Below are 19,117 nucleotides of genomic sequence, written 5' to 3'. Positions count from 1 at the left end.
ACAGCCCCGGGCTGGGGTCCAGATAAACCTCTGGGAAGCACCAGTCAGTTCATTCTGCGGGAGAAGACCTTGTCTAAGTCCACCGCCAGGCAGAGGTCCAGGCTTGGGGGAAAGTGGGCATCAGCTCACGGAGAGGGAAATGTTGGGGGAGAGCCACTGGAGCTGGGAGCAGGAATGAGGGCTCTGGGGTCTGGGTGGGACCGAGGACTGGGTCTGGATGATGGGGCAGGGATATGAGAGGAATTGCGCAGCCCTGATTGGGCAGGAATCAGCAACTGGAACGCAGAGGAGGGCTGTGCCCAGGAATTGGTTGGGATGATAGAGGCCAGGCATGCGGGTGAAGCACAGCAGGAGATGAGGTTTCTCAAGATTTGAGGGGAGCCCGAAGCTTCAGCATCGGGAAGGACCTGTGATGGGGAGGCCAGCTTCCTGCGCTTAGGATGGGGGATCCTATTTAAAGAGCCGGTGTCCGAGCCCTGGGGATCCCGGGGCGCAGGGGACAGGGGAGAGCGCAGTGGCGAGCGCGCCGGGGGCTCACCATACAGGCTCTGCACGGCCAGCACGTCGTCCCAGCTGAGCAGCGCGTCGCGGCCCAGCCTCTTGTAGTAGGGCGCCATGAGCGCGCGCGGCGCGGCCGAGTGGGTCAGGCCGAGCGTGTGGCCGATCTCATGCGCCAGCACCACGAACAGGTTGCGCCCGCGGCGGCGGCTCAGGGACCAGCGCTCGTCGCGGTCGAAGTGCGCTTCGCCGCGGCGGGGGAGGAAGGCGTGCGCCAGGGCGCCGCCTACAGGCGGCGAGGAGGTCAGGCGGAGCCGCCGCCCACGACACCCCCCAACTTCCCACCGCCCGGCGCAAATGCCATTGGCGTGTGTATGGCTGCGTTTTTGATGAGTAATTTCCCTCTAATTAAGTCTGGCAGAAGCTGAAGTGTGGAGCAATGAACAGATGACTAGGCTATGGGGCCTGGAAGCCTAAGAGGGAGGGTGGTGTACAAAGAGCACGGGGCCAAACTGCCTAGCTTCCAATCCCGGTTTTATCCCCTTAGTAGCTGTGTGACCTTGGACAGATAGCTTAACCTCTCTGTGTCTTAGCTTTTAGATTTTAGATCTGAAAAATGGGCATGTTGATAAGGGAGTTGCTCCTCACGGGTTGCTCTGAGTATTAAAAAGGGATGTGTGTACTTGTGTATGTTACATGTAATACTTAGTGTCTACCGCAGGTAATAACCGTTACTTACTTTCGAAGAGATATAGGAGTAGGGACAGTGGTTACCCCCGAAGGGGGCTTAATGAGACTTCTGGGGTGTTGGTAATGTTGTTTCTTGATCTGGGTGCTGAGTGTATTTATGGGTAGGTATAGCTTATTTATTAATAAGTACATATAGGGGGGACCTCCCTGGTGGCACAGTGGTTAAGAATCCGCCTGCCAATGCCGGGGACACGGGTTCGAGCCCTGGTCCAGGAAGATCCCACATGCCGCGGAGCAACTAAGCCCGTGCGCCACAACTACCGAGCCTGAGCTCTAGAGCCAGCGAGCCACAGCTACTGAGCCCGCACACCACAACTACTGAAGCCTGCGTGCCTAGAACCCGTGCTCTGCAACAAAAGAAGCCACTGCAATAAGAAGCCCGCGCACGGCAACGAAGAGTAGCCCCCGCTCGCCGCAACTAGAGAAAACCTGCGTGCAGCAACGAAGACCCAACGCAGTCAAAAATAAATAAATTTATAAAAAAAAAAGGAGAGAAGCGTATGTAGGGGACTTCCCTGGCGGTCCTGTGGTTAGGACTCTGCACTTTTACTGCAGGGGGCACGGGTTGGATTCCTGGTCAGGAAACTAAGATCCCGCATGCCACGCAGCGGGGCAAAAAAAAAAAAAAAAAAAAAGTCTATATATTCTTGCGTTCTTTCACTCTTGCCTTCCCTCTGCCAGGGTCCTGTGTGGGTCTCTACTTCCCTGCTTCCCTGCTTGTAATAGGAGTGCGCAGAGGGAGATGGGCTGGATCAGTGATTCTCAAGCTGGTAGTGGGCCCCAGATGCAATTCTGCAGTTTCTAGGGTCCTACCCCCTCACAATTCACTTTCCGCAGGAGTCGGCAGACAGCACTGCAATGATGCTGGCCTAGAAGCCCACTGAAGGTCCTTCTGGCGTTGCCTTCTTGGAGCCCAGGCCAGAGGGGACTGACAAAAGTTGGGAGGCTGCCTTTAAAGGGAGCCTCCTGGGGCGTGGAGAGCTGGTCATTTGTAGGAGGAATACATGCTTCTAATTTTGAATATGCCCCAAGCTGTTTCGAGTCATGTAAGCCCTTTCTGTTTAACCCTCACAATAATCCTGGGAGACAGATGGGCAGGTTTCGAAGGGAGAAGACATGAACTCAGACAAAACACCTCTCTCAAATCAGAGAGCTGACTCCCAGTCCAGTGCCGTCTTAGTGACCAGACTCCACCTGGGGACCTGGGTATGGATATCAATGTCTCATGGAGATATCGTGGGTGAAGTGAGTTACATGCAAGCACGTGTGGGTGCTACATGTGGATTTTTTTTTTTTTTCGATGTTGGGGGTAGGAGTTTATTAATTAATTAATTTATTTTTGCTGTGTTGGGTCTTCGTTTCTATGCGAGGGCTTTCTCTAGTTGTGGCAAGCGGGGGCCACTCTTCATCACGGTGCGTGGACCTCTCACTATCGCGGCCTCTCTTGTTGCGGAGCACAGGCTCCAGACGCGCAGGCTCAGTAGTTGTGGCTCACGGGTCTAGTTGCTCTGCGGCATGTGGGATCCTCCCAGAGCAGGGCTCGAACCCGTGTCCCCTGCGTTGGCAGGCAGATTCTCAACCACTGCGCCACCAGGGAAGCCCCCATGTGGATTCTTGAAGAGCATAAATCTCTCCCAGTCCTACCCTGGGTCTCAGCAGCAGGGCTTGGAAGTGGGCTTTGCTCTGAGTGGGCTTGATGGAAAGCAGGAGAGTGCAGGGGAGGTGGGGCCCAAGTACCCAGGCGACACAAGGGCTTAAGTCCCCACCCTGAAGGGGCCTGATCAGGTCTCCTCGTCTCACTAGTGGGGAGGAGATGCACAGATGGCCTGCATTCAAGTTGTGAAGGCTAGTGTTGGGCAGAAGGGGAGGAGAGCGGTTTACATTGCAGCCGTAAGCCTTTAGGTCGGGGGCAGACACTCTGGGCTGTGGGTGTGTGAAGCAGGTGGCAGGGAGAGGGTAGAAGGCCTCTTGCCCTGTGGCAGTGACTGTGCAGTGGGTGGTGGGAGGGCGGGAGTGGGGTTGTGGTGGCCTCTGGATGTTTTTAGAGCCTTGGTCTGGAGAACATTCACTCCTGGAGAACAAGAGAGGCACAGGCCTGACTAGAGGCAGGGGATGGGTGAGAAGACCCCAGAAGTTTCTCCCAAAAGAGATAATACTCTTTAGAGTTTGCAAAGCACTTTCCATGGAGAACCTCATGTGACCGTCCCTTCAGCCATGAGGCACCTAATAGGGCAGGGACCACTGTTCCCATTCTACAGATGGGAAGACTGAAGGTCCTTCAGAGGGGGCTGCAGCTTGGCCAAGGCCAAAGAGGGAGTGAAGGCTCTACTGCCCTCCCCAGACTGCCTCTCCTAGTTGGGTTTCCCTCCTGCCGTGTGGGAGAGAGGCTCTGTGTCAGCACCTGGGCCATCGAAGGCGTTGCTCAGCCCGTCGTTGTGGTCCCCTTGGAAGAAGGTGAGGCGGATGTCAGCGGGGCCTGTGGCCGGGGCCTCCCAGAACTCCAGCGCCGAGACGTTGCTCCACAGCTGGAAGGCGGCGCGCACGGCCCCCCGAACTGCCGGCTCAGGCAGGTGCTGGGGCCAGTTCACCAGGCGGTAGGAGAGATGCCGCTTGTACCATTTGTTGCCTGCCACCCAGAGAGGCCGCATCAGTCACACCTGCTGCAGAGCCTGGGGCTGCTCCCTGCGGACTCTTTTGATGGGGAGATAGGTCCTCCTCCAGGAAGTCCCTGATGTGACGGAGGAACCACAGCCCAAATGGGAAGTCCCCTGTTTGGCTGTGGAGACACTGCTCTCAGACTGACAAGACTACGCTTGTCCTGCACGGTCCCTACTCCAGTGGCTCGACCTGGGGAGGTCCCAGTATGACAGGGGATAAGCAGCCTCTACCCAGGAAGAGTCCCCAACCTGAAGGAGTCTCGGGTCTGGGGCCGTCTTCCCTACAATCTGGGCTGAGCTGGAAAACCGTGCTGCATCTCTTGCTGGCAGCGAATCCCAGCCCCTGTCTACCGTGTCGGAGTGGAGCCACGGGGGCCACAGCCATGCCTGCCCTCTCCCCCTTCCTCCTCTCCACCCCTCACACGCTCCTGCCAGCTCCCTTTCCCGTGCCCAGGGCCTGCTGCTGACCAGAGACCACAAGGCCCATTTATTCGAGGTCCTTCTCTGACCTCTGGCCCTCCCCCTCACTTCCTCAGGGACTCTGCAGAGCTCTGAGGTGAAAACAAATAAGAACAAAGGGTGTGTTTGTCACTGACCGAGAGAGATTTTTCCATCTCCACTTAGTTAAGAGTTCCTATTCCTTTGCCTCAAAATGCAGTTCCTCCCTGAGGCCTGAGACTCTGGCCTCTTGCCCGAGCCCCAGGTCAACCGTGTCCCTCTGCAGCTCGCCTTGCACCCAGGACCAGGGTGCTCAGAAGGTCCAGATCCCAGAGTTTTTCGTGGGCTATTTCTGAGCCCTGCAAGCTCAGGGGCTGAAACTGTGGAAGCCTTACAGCTCTGGAGGCAGGACTCCCGTGAGCAGCCGAGAATCATGCTGCCTTTGGGTCTCAGTTTCCCAAATGGACCAGAGTCCCTGGAGCATGGGTGATGAGTGGGCAGGGCAGGCCTGGCTGTGCTAGGAGGCCAGGCCAGAGGACAGGGCCCCCTCTCCCCTTGGGGGGCAGGTGAAGGTTCAGATCTCCTGCCTTTTTGTCCTGGGGGTATCCTTGCCTGAACCAGGCAGGAGGAGTGACGTCACGGACGTTTGGCCATCGCCTTATCCGTCTCTCTGCTCTAGTTTGCTGAAATTGAGGCCAGGAGGAAGGGCCTCAGAACGAGTGAGTGGCGGGGCTAGGCCCTGAGCCCGGGCCCTGACACCAAATCCAGTGCGCCGGCCACTGTACCACACAGATAAGCAGGCCCGTTTGCTAAGACTCAAGGCTTATAAATTTGCCTAAACGTCCCTCCTCTGGGTCAAAGCAGGGGCTCTGCGCAAGCTGAAATTCTCCTGAACTCTCCAGCTGGCAGAAGAGCTGAGCACGCTTTCCCTCCCCCTCCATCCTCCATGGAAGTGGGGTTGGGGGTGTCCCTTCTCTCACCCCTTTGGGCCTGGCAGCCACCCAACTCCTCCCAGCCAGTGACCAACCCTCAGGGAGGGAAAAGGGAAGGATTCTAAGGAAGGCAGAGGAGGAAAGCCTGGAGGAAGGCCAGAGGCGCCGCCTGAGGGTTCCCGAGGTACCAGTAACACTTCTCATTGAATCGTAAGTTTCACCAGGCACAGGGCAGGCTGGCGCTGGGCTCTTTCACACCCTGCTATGGGTGACCAACTCTCAGACTCTCCCCCACCCCCCACAAAACCTTCAAGCTTCTAGAAAAGTGTGAGGCAGCTCCTTCTGCCTCTGCAGCTAGGAGGCCCCTCACTCCATGGGCAAGAAGTGGGGAGGCTAGGGAGGACAGATAGGACTGGTATTGAGAGACTAATTTTCTTTGAGAGTAGAGCTGGATGGGGGGGTCCTTGGTGGGGCTGCTGGTGAGAAAGGAACCGCCTGGCCAGCAGCCTGAGCCCTCATCCCTGTCTTCTTGTAGGTCTGTGTCCTTGGAGCAGGCTGGCCACTTCAGGCCCCCATCCCAAACTCCCGACCAGGCAGGGCTGGTTTCCATGGCAACCCTCAGGCCACAGCAGCACCTGGCACTGCACCCACCACACCCTTGCTCCAAAATTCAAAAGGGAAGAGGGAAGGAAAAGGAAAAGGAAAAGGAAAAGGAGGGAAGGAAAAGGAGAGGGAAGGAAAAGGAAGGGCAGAGAGCTAGACTCTTGCCTGGGGTCGGGTGGGGCGGGGGGGGGGGGGGGGGGGGCGTGACCCTGGGATCCTGACTCCCAACAGGCAACTGATACTGTGGAGAGAACGTGGGTTGAAATCCCAGCCCCTTTGCTTACAACCTCGCGTATCAAATTACAGACTCTCTCCAAGCCTCAGTTTCCTTACTTGCAAAGTGGGGTTGGTAAGACTCACCTCCTGGTCAAAGTGAAACAGCAAAAGAAAAGGCAGCACAAAGCTGCTTGGCATGTGGTGGATGCTCAATAAATATCCCTGCTCCTTCGTTTTCCATCCAGATACACCCCCCTCCCCGCCCCGGGGCTCCCCACCTCCACCAGCTGTGTGAGGGAGCAGGGACATTGAAGATCAGCCCTGCAGGCAGAGTCCGGAGCTGGTGCTTGGAATGAGGCTGCCAGCTTTAACAAATGAAAACGTAGAATGCCTAGCTCAATGTGAGTTTCAGATAAACAACAAACATTTTTTGTAGTATAAGTGTGTGAAAACAAAACAGTTAAGTTGTTCATCTGAAATTCAAATTTAACTGGGCATCCTGTATTTTATCTGGCAAACCTAGAACCCAATTTCATCGGTATAGCATTGACCCGCATAATGGAAAGTCACTGGCCTAGAAATCGACATCCCGTTTTAAGCCCCTACCCACGTTCTGGGTTTTTTCACATCCGGCAATCACACAGTCCTCCCAGTGAAAAGGCGGCTTGCCCACGCTCTGGCTATGTGGCCCTGGGAAAGTTGCTCGAGCTGTTTGTCCCTCATTTTCCCCATCTGTAAATGAGGATAATAACGGTACCCATCTCATTGGGTTGTTATTGGATTAAATGAGTTAATCCATTCAGAACCATGCTTGGCGTGATCATAAAGGCTCAGTGTGTATTAACTGTTATTATTACATTTTCTTTCCTAAGGCATAGGAAGTGCTTGGTGCCTGCCAAGCTCGCAGCTCTTTTCTAGGGAATGTCTTCCCACCCAGGAGGGAAAGAATTCAAGCTGCTGTGGTTCATGTTGTGAATAAGAGAGAAATTCTCTGTCTAGTCTGGCCACTGCTGTCTGGACCAGGGGTCAGTGTCAGATAATGAGATGGAGAGGGAGGTGCCTTAGTATGAATTTCCGTCCAAAAGGGATGTTCCAAATTGGACAGTGACCAACGGACTCCATCAGTTCCTCCCTTAGGGCATGAGAAGCAGAGATGCTGCCTGGAGGAAGCATCCCTCATGCTCAGGTCACGTCCTGAGTGCCCAGGAAGCATCGTCTCAATTCTCTGGGACACCGACTCTAGGCTGGAAGTGTCGCTATTGAGACTATCCGGGGCTGCCCCATTTTCCACCATATTCTCACAACAAGCCCTTCCCCTTAGTAATCAGCGCCTCTCCTTTGCAACCTGAACGAGCTGTTTCCGATGAGGAAACAGAGCAAAGTGACATGGCCCGGGTCACACAGCTAAACTCAGAGCTCTGGATCCAGGGACGCTGCTCCAGTTCACACCGCTCCTCCATTCTACCTTGTCCTTCCCCTCTGCCATCCAGAAACACTGGGGGATGCAGAACATGTTGACACCAAGGACATCTTGAGCCCAGAGTCTGGACCCCATCGCTCCTCCTTGTTTTATCAGAATGCGGTCATACAGTACTGGGGACCCAGAGTGGCTGGATGTGTAGACACAGTGGAACTGGATTGGCAAGTACCCGGAAACAGACATCCTCCAACAGCTGAGGGGAACAGGTCACAATTTCCTTACGAATTAGCTAAGAAATAAAAACAGTGTGCCACTTGTTCCGTTCATAATGGGTATTGTCAGCCAGAGTAGTTAATGCAAATTAAGAGGCAATGGCCCTAAGCGCTCACAGTAAAATGAATGAGATGAGAACCTGACTGAGCAACCCCATCTTGTTAGGAATCTTGAAAACTGTGAAAACTGAGCAGAGAAAACTAGACTTAGTACAAACAAGATGTTAAAATTACACACAGTTAGGGCTTCCCTGGTGGTGCAGTGGTTAAGAATCCACCTGCCAATGCAGGGGACACAGGTTCGATCCCTGGTCTGGGAAGATCCCACATGCCACGGAGCAACTAAGCCCGTGGGCCACAACTACTGAACCTGCGCTCTAGAGCCCGTGAGCCACAACTACTGAGCCCACGTGCTGCAACTACTGAAGCCCGCGTGCCTAGAGCCCATGCTCCGCAGCAAGAGAAGCCACTGTAATGAGAAGCCCGTGCACCGCAACGAAGAGTAGCCCCTGCTGGCCGCAACTAGAGAAAGCCCGCCTGCAGCAACAAAGACCCAATGCAGCCAAAAATAAATAAAAATAAAATAAATAAATTTTAAAAAATCACACACAGTTAAACTTGTCATTGATGAAGAATTGACAGAAGAATCAAATCTCCTTCATAAATCGTAGATCTGTAACATCTGATCCTGGAAGATTGGATTTGGACAAAGAAGGAGGAAGTGGAGGAGGGGAAGGGAAGGAAAAACCCAAAACTACACAAGGAAAATCACAATGGCAGAAACTGTAGTGTGAAGATGTCTAGAATAAGCAAATCTGCAGAGTCAGAGAGGAGATTGATTCGCGGTTGCCTGGGGCTGGGAAGAGGGAGAGTGGGAGTGACTGTTCCATTCGGGGCATGGGGTTCCTTCTTGAGGTGATGAAACCGTTCTGGAATTAGATTGTGCTGATGGTTGCCCAATGCCGTGAATATACTAAAAATCACTGAGTTGTACATTTCGAGTAAATTTTATGGTATGTGAATTGTATTTCCATAACGCTGTTAAAAAATGTGCTGTGGTCAAAATAAAACTGATCGATGAATCACATCTTTGTTGAATAATGCTTTTGAAAAAACATCAATTCTGATGAAAATGACTTCAGTCAAATATAAAGGAAAATGTTGGCAATGGTTTAACTGCCCTACATAGCAAATTGATCAAGGCATTAAGTGGGTTTGATGGGGTTTGCTCTGGAAAATACTTGCACCATGAAAATTTATCGATTTAGGGACTTCCCTGGTGGTGCAGTGGTTAGAAGTCCGCCTGCCAGTGCAGGGGATACGGGTTCGAGCCCTGGTCCGGGAAGATCCCACATGCCATGGCACAACTAAGCCCGTGCACCACAACTACTGAGCCTACGCTCTAGAGCCCACGAGACACAACTACTGAGCCCCCATGCTGTAACTACTGAAGCTCGCAGGCCTAGAGCCCATGCTCCGCAACAAGAGAAGCCACCACAATGAGAAGCCTGTGCACCACAACAAAGAGAGCTCCTGCTTGCCACAACTAGAGAAAGCCCATGCGCAGCAACGAAGACCCAACGCAGCCAAAAACTAAATAAATAAATATTTTTTAAATGAAAAAATAAAGAAAAATTAAAAAAAAAGAAAATTCATCAATTTAGGCATAATTCTGACTTAAATATCTGTGTTCACAAAGATGGTCCTTGGGTTGAGAGGTCCTATTCACCCACCCTAGGGGAGCGAGGTTATTCACAGAGCCCAGTCCGAGGATGAGACGTATTTTTCTGGCCATGGGGCTTCAGGACGCTGGGGAATCCCAGCCCAGCTAGATTTTAACAGTGCTCACCTTGCCTGGCAAAGCGTTTCTTTCGCCTCATTTTGGCCCGACGTCCAGTAAATAGGGCACTGACTCTCTTGGTCCAGGCCACCTGGCTGTCGGTATCTGCCACCCCACAGCGGGGCTGCGTCATCTGGCGCAGCGTGGCGGCATCCAGCATCCCGCTCAAGGGCAGCTGGGACACCCACTGGAACTCCCTGTTAGGAGGAATTGAGATAAAGGACCACAGTGCGAGGCTGGCTGGTGGGGATGAATGCAGGGAGCTTCCCTGGAGACAGCAGGATGCTGGGGGCAAGGGAGGGAGCAATGGAGTGTGACCCCGTGGGCACACGTGGGAGACCAGCCTTCTAAGAGGAGGGAGGAGGTGACCGGAGCTTTGCACTCCAGCACCACCAAGTCCTCCACATCCCTCTGTCTTACCTGATGGCATTGCTGAATCGCGTGGAGGCGGGACTACTGGGGACGGGTTCACTGAGATACCCGTACTTCTCCAGGAATGCCTGGGGGAGAGAGAAAGGTCAGCTTTCCCACGGTGTGGCACCCTTTCCCCTCCCTGGGTCTCCGAGGGCCCGTGTCACATACATCACGCCCAGGCTCATCCCTTTTCCCAACAAGGTCTATGAGCTATAGCAGAAAGAGTCCTGGCATCAAAGTCAGAACCTGGACTCAGTTCCAGGCCAACAACAGATCAGCTGGATATAGTTCTTGGAAGCCAGTGGAAGGAAGTGTGTGACTCACTGCCCATCCCTATCAGCAGTCCTGCCCTTCAGGGGAATGATGCACTCAGCTCCCTGCTTGCACTTCTCACTCATAAACCCCACCAATGGATTGAAAAAATCACCTCGGCTGCTGAATTCTTATAGAGACACACATCGACTCTTCATTTTTACCCCTCCTTGCTGTGTTACCTATCCAGAAATAATTTTCTGTCTTCCTTGTTCTCTTCTTTGCTGTATTTCTTAACTCAGATCAACTCCAATCATAGCTGCTGCGTCAAGGAAAAGGCACAAGTTGGGAATGAAGCCAGACACTAAGAGCCAGGAACCGCAAGCCTCTAAACCTTTGCAAGTATCCCGCCTCTTTTTTGTGGATTTCGTTATATCTGTCTCCAGAGACCTCCACATCCTCTTCTCAACAAAGTCACTTTCCATAAGGAACCCTTATTCTAGACAAACTCTTTCCAAGTCCATTTTATTGTTTTCCTGCGCTAACTCATTAGTATTTCAGCACTATTGTTTTCTTCTTTCCCTTTGCATAGGTACACCATTTGGGGATGCAAAATGGATTAAAGGAGTTCTAGGGACTTAATCGGGAAGACACTTTACTGCTCAACATAGTGTGGCATCATAGAATAGCCACAGGTCTTGGAATCAAGAATCTGTTCCCAACCATGACCCTGCTGGGTGGCCAGAGACAAACTACTTAACCTCTCTGAGCCTCCATTTCTTCACTCACAATGTAAGAACAGAAATAACCCCACAGGATTCTCAGAAGGATTAAATATAGCAATGTACATCTAGCATAGTTGTCTGGTATATAGTAAATGCTCAATAAACAGTTGATCAGGTTGATTTACCTTAGTGGGGAAATTAACAAGAGGCTTTTGGAATGCACCCCATCTATAAGACGGGAAGTGCGTTGAACAAGGCAGTTACACCTCTGTTATTCTAGGTGCTTTATCTCAGACTTGCCTCACCCCAGCCAGGTGCCTGGTTCTCTTCCATGCCTCCTCCCTCTCCCTTGGTGACGATGGACAGAGTGGCTTTCTAAAGGAAGTCAGCGAATTGTTTCCTTAGAAGCAGTTTTGCTGAGTGAGTGACTTGGGAGAGACTGGGTCACAGGCTAACAGGCTGGCCCTCCCTGTGCCTCTCCCCCCAAACCCACCCAGCCCTTATCAGGGACTTGGCTCCCGTTCAGGAACTTGGAAGCCTTGGACAGAGGGGGGAGGACGGGGGAAACTGACTAGCGGCGTCTCCTGTTTCCTGGCTGGGCTGCCGTGCCTGGGACTTTGGCAGGCAAGGTGGGTGGAGGGCAGGATGGGGGTGGAGGCTTTTTTCAGGGGTCCATCAGAGGGGAAGTCCTGGGCTGACCTGTGGGTTTCAAGGCAGAGCTGAATTTCCAGAAGGCAGAGTAAGCAAGTATCCAGGACACCAGCCAAGAGACACCAAAAGAATGAGTAAAAGAAATGTTAAGAATTTGACACTTAATATTTCCATAAAAGCAACGAAGTGCTATAATGGGGGTTATCAGGACTTAAGAACTCCCTTATACTTATTCTATGTTTACTATGCACATATCTTAAAACATTTTTAATTACAGGAAGGGGGCCCTTAATACTGAGTGTCCTGAAGTTCTGTTGAGTGGAGGGAGACCCACATCCCGGGGTGACGAGGAGGCAGGGTTGAGATGCCCTCTGCTCCTGCAGGCCTCCCTAACCCTCTTCTGCTTGCCCATTTGCCGTGCCTGTTTTCCCCTGCGAAGGTTAGAGAAATGCCCGTCTGCCTGGGAGAAAGAGCAGGGGTGTAGGGCAGGTGACAGTGTGGCAGAGGGATCCCAGGAGAAGACGCAGGATCGGGAGGGTGTCCTGTGCTCTCTCGGGGGCTCTCCGAGCTCCACCTGGGATCGCCGCTGTCCCCCTTCATGGAAGCCGTGGCCAGGCTGCTCCTCTTTGCCTCACAGTTCAAACATCAGGTTTTCTCTCTGCCCTGTCCTCCACCCATCCTCTCTCCCATGGAGCCCAGGGCTGGAGCTGCATGGAGAGGAAGCTGGAGGGCTGTGCGCCCCAGTGATTCACCTTGCTCAGGTCTGAAAGCTTGCGCCAACCTGCCTCACCCACTCGATCAGGGCTGGGGCCACTTCCCTAGGGAGTCACCTCTGCAAAGCCCTGGGGGTGGCTGTGGTGTTTGGGGAAAATGAAGACGGTTCTCCCCAGACCCAGAAAGCTGAGAGGCATCAGAATTCCAGGGGCTCTAGTCCTTCATCTGTCCTGACTTGTCCTGGGAGTGTGTGTAGAGCCCAGCCCGTTCAGTGCCTGAAGGAAGGGGAAATTCTGGCCATTACTGAGCAGGGCTAGACTAGCAATGAGGTGTAGCAAAATGAACCCCGGAGCTCTGAGTCACTAACCCGGCAGGGCAAGAGCCCTGGACTGAGTGTCTTGAGTTTTATTCTTGGTGCTGCTGTGAACTGTGTGCCCTTAAGCAAGTCCTGTGCCTCTCTGGGCCTCAGTTTCCTCTTTTATAAAATTGGGGGGGGTTGGATTAGAGCTAAGATCTACTCCAGCTCCTTCTCTTATTGTAGCCTTGTTTCTGCAACTGATTAGCTATGTGAACTATGGCAAAGCTATAAGTATATATATATATATAAAATTTTATATATATATAAAGCTGTGCCTCAAATATAAAATGGGGGTGGGACTACTGCTTTATGTTTCTCACAGGAGTGTCGTGACAATCCAGCAAGAAGCAGCTCTGGGAAAGCTTTATGATAGTTGCTCCATTAAAAACGTTATTTTTCCATTTATAGTCACGGAGCCTCATTGCTGGAAGGGACCTTTGGTAGATTAGTCTAGGAGGGGTCAGCTTCCAGTCTCCTGTCCACAGAGTGGCCATGACATCCTCCATATCAAAGAATTGCAGCAGCAAAAAATGAAACCAAGAATGAAAGAATTGCAAGCTCATACAGAAACCGTGTTGCTTCACCTACGATCTATTACTTCTCATATTATGTTTCACTATGATTCCACTCTTTCTGTAGTGACTCTGTGTGATTGTGTTTATCATCTGATACACCTGTGGCATTATTAGCCAAGTCAAGATGCAGGGGATAGCAGCTGATGTTCCGCCTTGCCATGTCCCATAAATAAAAACGTTTTCTGGTAGTCAGGAGCACAGTGAGCTCTTGCCTATTATAAAGCTTTTCGGGGTATCTCACCTTCTTTGAGCTTCACAATTACCTTCCAAGAACATAGGCAGGACACGTGTTGTTCTTCCCATTTTAAAGATGAGGAAGGTAAATCTCAAGGGAGTGTAGTGCTTCATACTTGAATCTAAATCCTCTGACACCTAATAAGCAAGTGACTCAGAGGTTTTAAAACCGAAGGAGCAGGGTCCAAGCTGCTCTCACCACTGGGAGATGGCCCTCAAATATAAAAAAGGTAAAACTGGGGGTGTTTCTAGCTGGATCCCTTCTGTCTCCTCCACGAGCAGGCCCAGGGGTGGAGCAGAGGGAAGAACCTGCTCAGGCAGGGGACTCCAAAGAGACTAGGATCACATCTCCCATGACAAGCCACAGGTATTCAACAGCACCCAAGTGTGTTCTTCACAAAGACAAACGTCTGCTTCCAGAAAGTATTGCTTTTGCTCTCTGACTTCTGAAACCTACTGAAGTTCTCAGGGCAGTGGGACAAGCTCCGCCCCTTTCCTTTATTTTGGGCAAAGACCTCCCCTTCCCTTCTGTCTGACTCCCTTCCTCTTCTCCTCCTTTCCCTTGTCCCTGGTCCCATATTCACAAAGTTCTGTCTAGGTATAACTTAGATACCTCTTACTGTAATCCCCGTGCCTTCTTTCATTTTCCATCCTTAAGGAAGTTGGAAAACATTAGCTGGCTAGTCTCCATCCAGATCCCATCTTGTATTTTTTTCTAATGCCAAATAACCAGACTGTATGGACCCATAGTCCTCACTGGGTGTGGGGCGAAGTTTAAGGCACAAAATAATGTCCTAACCAAGACTGTGTTTAGGAGGAGTTGTCCAACAATCTCTCCCTTCTATGTCCCTGCTTCCACCATCCAGCTTTTCCTATTAATAGATGTCTTGGTTTTCAGACTGGCTTGGCAATTGCTTTTCCATCAACTTGTGGTCCTCTGGGACACTTCAGAGCCTCGTCTGCCCCCTATGAATCACTGAGCTGAGCTCTTGGGAAAGGCTTCCATGCCCGGGCTTCTGGGTTTCTGACTCACACAAAATAAAATGAATGGATCTGTGGTATGAGAAACAGACACTGCACCTGGTGGTGGATACTCCACAGAAGCTCCAGTGTCTCCCTGGAGAAACAAACTACCCAGTTTCCTGTTGCACTAGCATACTGGGAATAGCCGTGCAGTTATGCATGATTACTGAGTGGAGGGCAGGTCCTGGACACATTGCCGGGTTGTGCTAAAGAAGGTCCAGGCAATGCATGGTAGATAGATCTCTCGGGACAGTCTGTGTTGCCCAAGAACAGGATAGGGCCTGGCTGGGAATGGGAGGGGGGCCAGGGTGATGATGTCATTCATTAACTCTCAATCTTGCAACTAAGCAGCGGAGACTGTTCCTGCTCACGAATGTTGTGAGCAGCTCTAGTTTTCCTAAGTGGGCAACAATGAACTTGTTCACAATGCAGCTTTGTAAGCAGTCAGTCCCCTGCAAGGCAAAGCCCACTCTGGAAAGCCCTCGATTTTATTTCTTTGTGTGCACACAGGGGACACATAGAGCCAGGCATGCAGGGCACAGGAATACACACAGAGACATCCAGATAGATAGACACGGACATAGGTAGATGAAATGTGTACACACATACACACAGAGGCAAAGGCGTACAAACATACCAAAGTTAAAGAATGTTAGTGCTGGAGAGAATCTTAAAAATCATTTAAGAAATTTAACTCCCTTATTTTACAGAAGAGGAATCTGCTGACTGGAGAAGGGAAAAGACAAGCTTAAGATCACACAGCTGTTTTACTCTTTCTTTCTTTCCATCTCCTGAACTTTGACCTTTGTCTATGAGCTCAGCAGGACTGCTGTGCTTTGTTGGGGGTCTGGCTCCCTGCACTGCGGTCAGGGAAATGAACCGGAGCAAAGAGCCAGGGTGATCAGGGGGCTCACTTTGTGCAGGTTCCTTTCTGTGGATGGTTGTATTTCCCTAAATGACCCCAACATCTCTCATCCTCATGCTCTCCTTACGATGTGACGTCAGCACTCCTCCCACCAACTGTGGGGTCTGTGTTCCCACCCCTTGACCTGGAGTTTGTGACTCCAGACAGTGGAGTACAGCAGAAGTGAGGCTATGCAACTTCCTAGTCTAAGTCACAAAGAGATACAACTTCTGCATCTCTCACTCTCTTTTCTCTCTCTCTCAGCTCTCAGCTTGGAGACCCAACCACCATGTTTGGAGGCAGGCCAAACTAGCCCACATGCAGAGACCATGTGGATAGGCCCACATGGAGAAGAACTGAGGCCCCCAGCTGACAGCCAGTGTCAACTGCCAGAGAGGTGAGTAAACAGCCTTCAGATGGTTCCATCCCCAGACACTGCAGAGCAGAGACAAGCTGCCTTGATGTGCCCTGTTTGAAATTCTAACCCACAATATCTATGGACATAATACGTAGTTCTTTTACTTCACTGAATTTGAAGTAATTTTAGTGTAGCCATAGTAACTGCAACACCATCTCTTAAGAATTATAGCCCTGTTGTCAAATGCTGAAAATTGTTGTCTTACGTACTTTGTCCTGTATTATTGTTCTAGGAGAGCTAGTCACCAAGCCAGGACTTTAATTTGAAGGTCTGTTTTCTAAAATAACAAGAACAACATCGAGAGCAACTTCCTTTGATAGACTGCTTTCTACATACTAGGTACCGTGCTGAGCCTAGAAAGTATTTCACATATGTTATCTCATGAAACCACACCCAAATCTTGTGAAATAGGCATTACTAACCCCCATAACACAGAGAAGAAAACTGAGGCTCAGAGAGGTTAAATAATTTACTGATGGTTTGCACACAGGTCTGCCTGACACTGAAGCCCATGCAATTGACCATATACAGAAACACATATAGACATACCGACACAGACACACAATTTGCATATATATATATGCATATAGGGACACACCCCCATTACACATTTCCAGAGTTCTTTATGCTTTTAAAATATTCCCTGCTTTCAGAGGTAAAAAAATCCCCTTCCCCCAGTTATGTTAAATAGATGGAAAGAGACTTAATCGGCTAGATATTACATTTCCCATGCACACCCCAAGATGAAATTCTCTCCATCTGGGGCCACCGCAGGCATGGGCGGCAGAGATAGGGTCTCTGTTCTCTCGCCAAGGATTGCCTGGGACCCAGACCTGGGGGGAGGTGGGATGGAACTCTTAACAAGACTTGGCTTGGTACACAGAAGCCTTCTCCTGGGGCCAGGAGGACTCTGCACTTGATGTTGTAAGACTCTAAACTCAGAGAAACAAAGGGATTCCTGAATGTGCAAAAGCAGAGAGCACAGAGCAAGAGACTAGTGCTTGGATGGGAGGGAGTGAAGGAGTTGGAGAGAGGACCCCCTTGTGGAAGCAGGGTCATTTCCAAATATTCCAGAGCAGTAATGGGAAAGGGCTGGTGGAAGGAAGAGTGGTTCAGAGGCAGTCCTCCTCATTTTGCAGGGTTCTTAAATTCAGCATGTCTCTCTCTTCTAGGGGAGGGGAGTGGGGATACTGAGCTCACAACTGGCAGTTTTACAGCAGGAAAGATGCTCTGTTAAGAGTCTCAGGGCAAAGTGCTGGGCTCAGTCATTTAAAACTTATTTGCCTCCCTTCTCCTTAAAATAGTGGTGACCCCAGTTTCTAATCCAGAGAAGAGATAAGAACACAGACAGTGACGTTCCTTTGGGGAAGAAAGAAATGAAACTGGTGTATTATTACAATCACCTATATCTAGAAAGTAGACGTTCCAAGTTCACCTCTAACCCCACCTCACAAAAATTCCCCTTGTGCAACCTACACCAAGCAGTTGAGTCCAAAGGAGGAAAATGAAATGGGAAATCTTTAAGGTTCACCTCTACTTCCCCACCCCCTTTTCTCCAGTTCAGTCCTGAAGCACTGTTTAAAGCTCCTTAGAAGCAACTCTTAAGAGTATGCTACTCTTGGGAATTCCCTGGCGGTCCAGTGGTTAGGGCTTTGCGCTCTCACTGCAAGGGGGCATGGCTTCAAACCCTGGTCGGGGAACTAAAACCCCACAAGCCGCACAGCACAGCCAAAAAAAAAAAAAAAAAAGGGAGAGAGAGAGTGTGTGCTACTCTCACCCATTTTACGGATGCAGAAAGTTCTGAGCTTGGGCGCTCACTAGCCCCAGCTGGTCAGGGGCAGCACCGGCCCAGGAAGCCAGAGCTGTTCCCTGTGTCCCCGGCCAGGGCCAGACAGCAGTACGCTCTCGCCAGCAATCTGGGAGTCTCCGCAGCGTCCGACACTTGGGGAGGGCGCGTGATGAATGAACTGCTAAGTCTCCCAGACTAGGCGTTGAGGGACAGTGGCTCCCCGCTAAACAGGGGTGTAGGGGTTCCCTCTCCCTCAGTTCTTGCATGTCTATCCTATCTTTTCGCTGCCCCTTCCCCTTGTCCTGGGAAATCAGTGCAGATCCGCCTGCCCGTGTGGTTCCAGCCCTGGCTTGGTGTTCGGGGGTGGGGTAGGGTGATGGGGTGGGAGGGGAGAGAATGCTGCCCCAGGCTCTTTGTGTGCAAGTGCGAAGGGTGAGGAGGACAAGGGAGGGTCACGCCGATGGTCAGCTCAGATGGGGCGGCTGGGTGGCCTGACTGCAAAGTTCGGGCGGGTCTCCAGCACGCGGACCCTCTCCGCCCCCCACACACCGCGTACCTCCGCCTCCCTGCGCAGCTCCTGGCCTACGCGCTGGGCGAGCTGGGCGTCCAGGCCGCCCCACAGCAGCAGCGGCAGGGCGCGCAGCAGGAGGCCGACACGCGCGTACATGTCGCCGCCGCCCCTGCAGCTGGGCGCGGGGCACGGGGCGCGGGGCAGCCGGCCGTCGGTCCTCCGTGCCCGGGCCCCCGCGGATGCTCCAGCTCTGCGCCGGCCCAGCGCCGAGGGGAAGGCTGCAGGGGCTCGCCCGTACCCGGGCTCCGCTCCGGGCAGCTCCTCCGCGGCGCTTCGCCGGGAGCCGGGTCGAGGTCGTCCAGCCCGGTAGTGCCTGCCCGCGGGTCCGCCGGCCCAGGACCTAGAGGCGAGGGAGGGAGGGGAAAGAGAGAGGAGGAGGCGGGACCCCGGCACTCCGGCCCCACCCACACGCCTCGGCTCCTGGAACAAGCGGCGGTGGCAGAGCCTCTTCCGCAGGCTGTGTGGCCTCGCCCCGCGCCAGTCGTCTTGCGAACCCGTCCTCTAGTCCGCCACCTCCAGTCGATCCGGATCTCTGTGGGGAGGACAGGGGAGGAAACGTCTTCTCCTGGCGGTTGTGGCTACCTAAGGCTTCGATGAAGAGGGATTCTGGCCTACCCGAGGGTCATTGATGGTTTCAGCCGGGCTGGCAGGGACCGAGGCCCTGAGGTGTGAGAGAAGGAGCCCTGGGCTGGGGTCAGAAGAATTGAATTTGAGCTCCTGATCTGCTTCTTTGCTAGCCGTGTGAATCCTGTCTCAGCCACCTGCTGGCTGTGTGGTCTTGGGCAAGTCACTCACCCTCTCTGAACCTATTTTTCTCAGCAGTGAATGGGGATAATAGAATACCGACATCAAGTGATAATAGG

At 52.2% G+C, this 19,117-nt stretch overlaps 1 protein-coding gene across 13 annotated transcripts in view; it reads right to left on the bottom strand.

Annotated features, from left to right (window-relative positions):
- The window catches only part of MMP28 (matrix metallopeptidase 28), a 36,914-nt gene extending 18,300 nt beyond the window's left edge, over nt 1–18,614 (bottom strand). For 6 of the 13 annotated variants that reach the window (XR_009537748.1, XM_060135427.1, XM_060135426.1 and 3 more), the window contains exons 1-5: nt 18,240–18,614; nt 10,047–10,126; nt 9,636–9,823; nt 3,650–3,874; nt 539–784 (exon numbers count right to left, since the gene is read on the bottom strand). Coding sequence is in view for 12 of the 13 variants with exons in the window: in XM_060135427.1 (XP_059991410.1) it covers nt 539–784; nt 3,650–3,874; nt 9,636–9,823; nt 10,047–10,126; nt 18,240–18,350 (850 nt within the window). In the remaining variant the exon portion in view is untranslated. Of the gene's footprint in view, nt 1–538; nt 785–3,649; nt 3,875–9,635; nt 9,824–10,046; nt 10,127–10,467; nt 10,573–11,716; nt 11,737–18,239 lie in introns of those variants that run through there. The other 7 variants (XM_060135429.1, XM_060135419.1, XM_060135418.1 and 4 more) reach the window with 7 other exon arrangements.
- Between the last annotated feature and the right edge of the window lie 503 nt (nt 18,615–19,117).

This window comes from Lagenorhynchus albirostris, chromosome 20 (genome assembly GCF_949774975.1).
Source record: "Lagenorhynchus albirostris chromosome 20, mLagAlb1.1, whole genome shotgun sequence".
In the NCBI taxonomy this organism is placed as follows: Eukaryota; Metazoa; Chordata; class Mammalia; order Artiodactyla; family Delphinidae; genus Lagenorhynchus; species Lagenorhynchus albirostris.
This window is presented reverse-complemented; position numbering and strand designations above follow the sequence as displayed.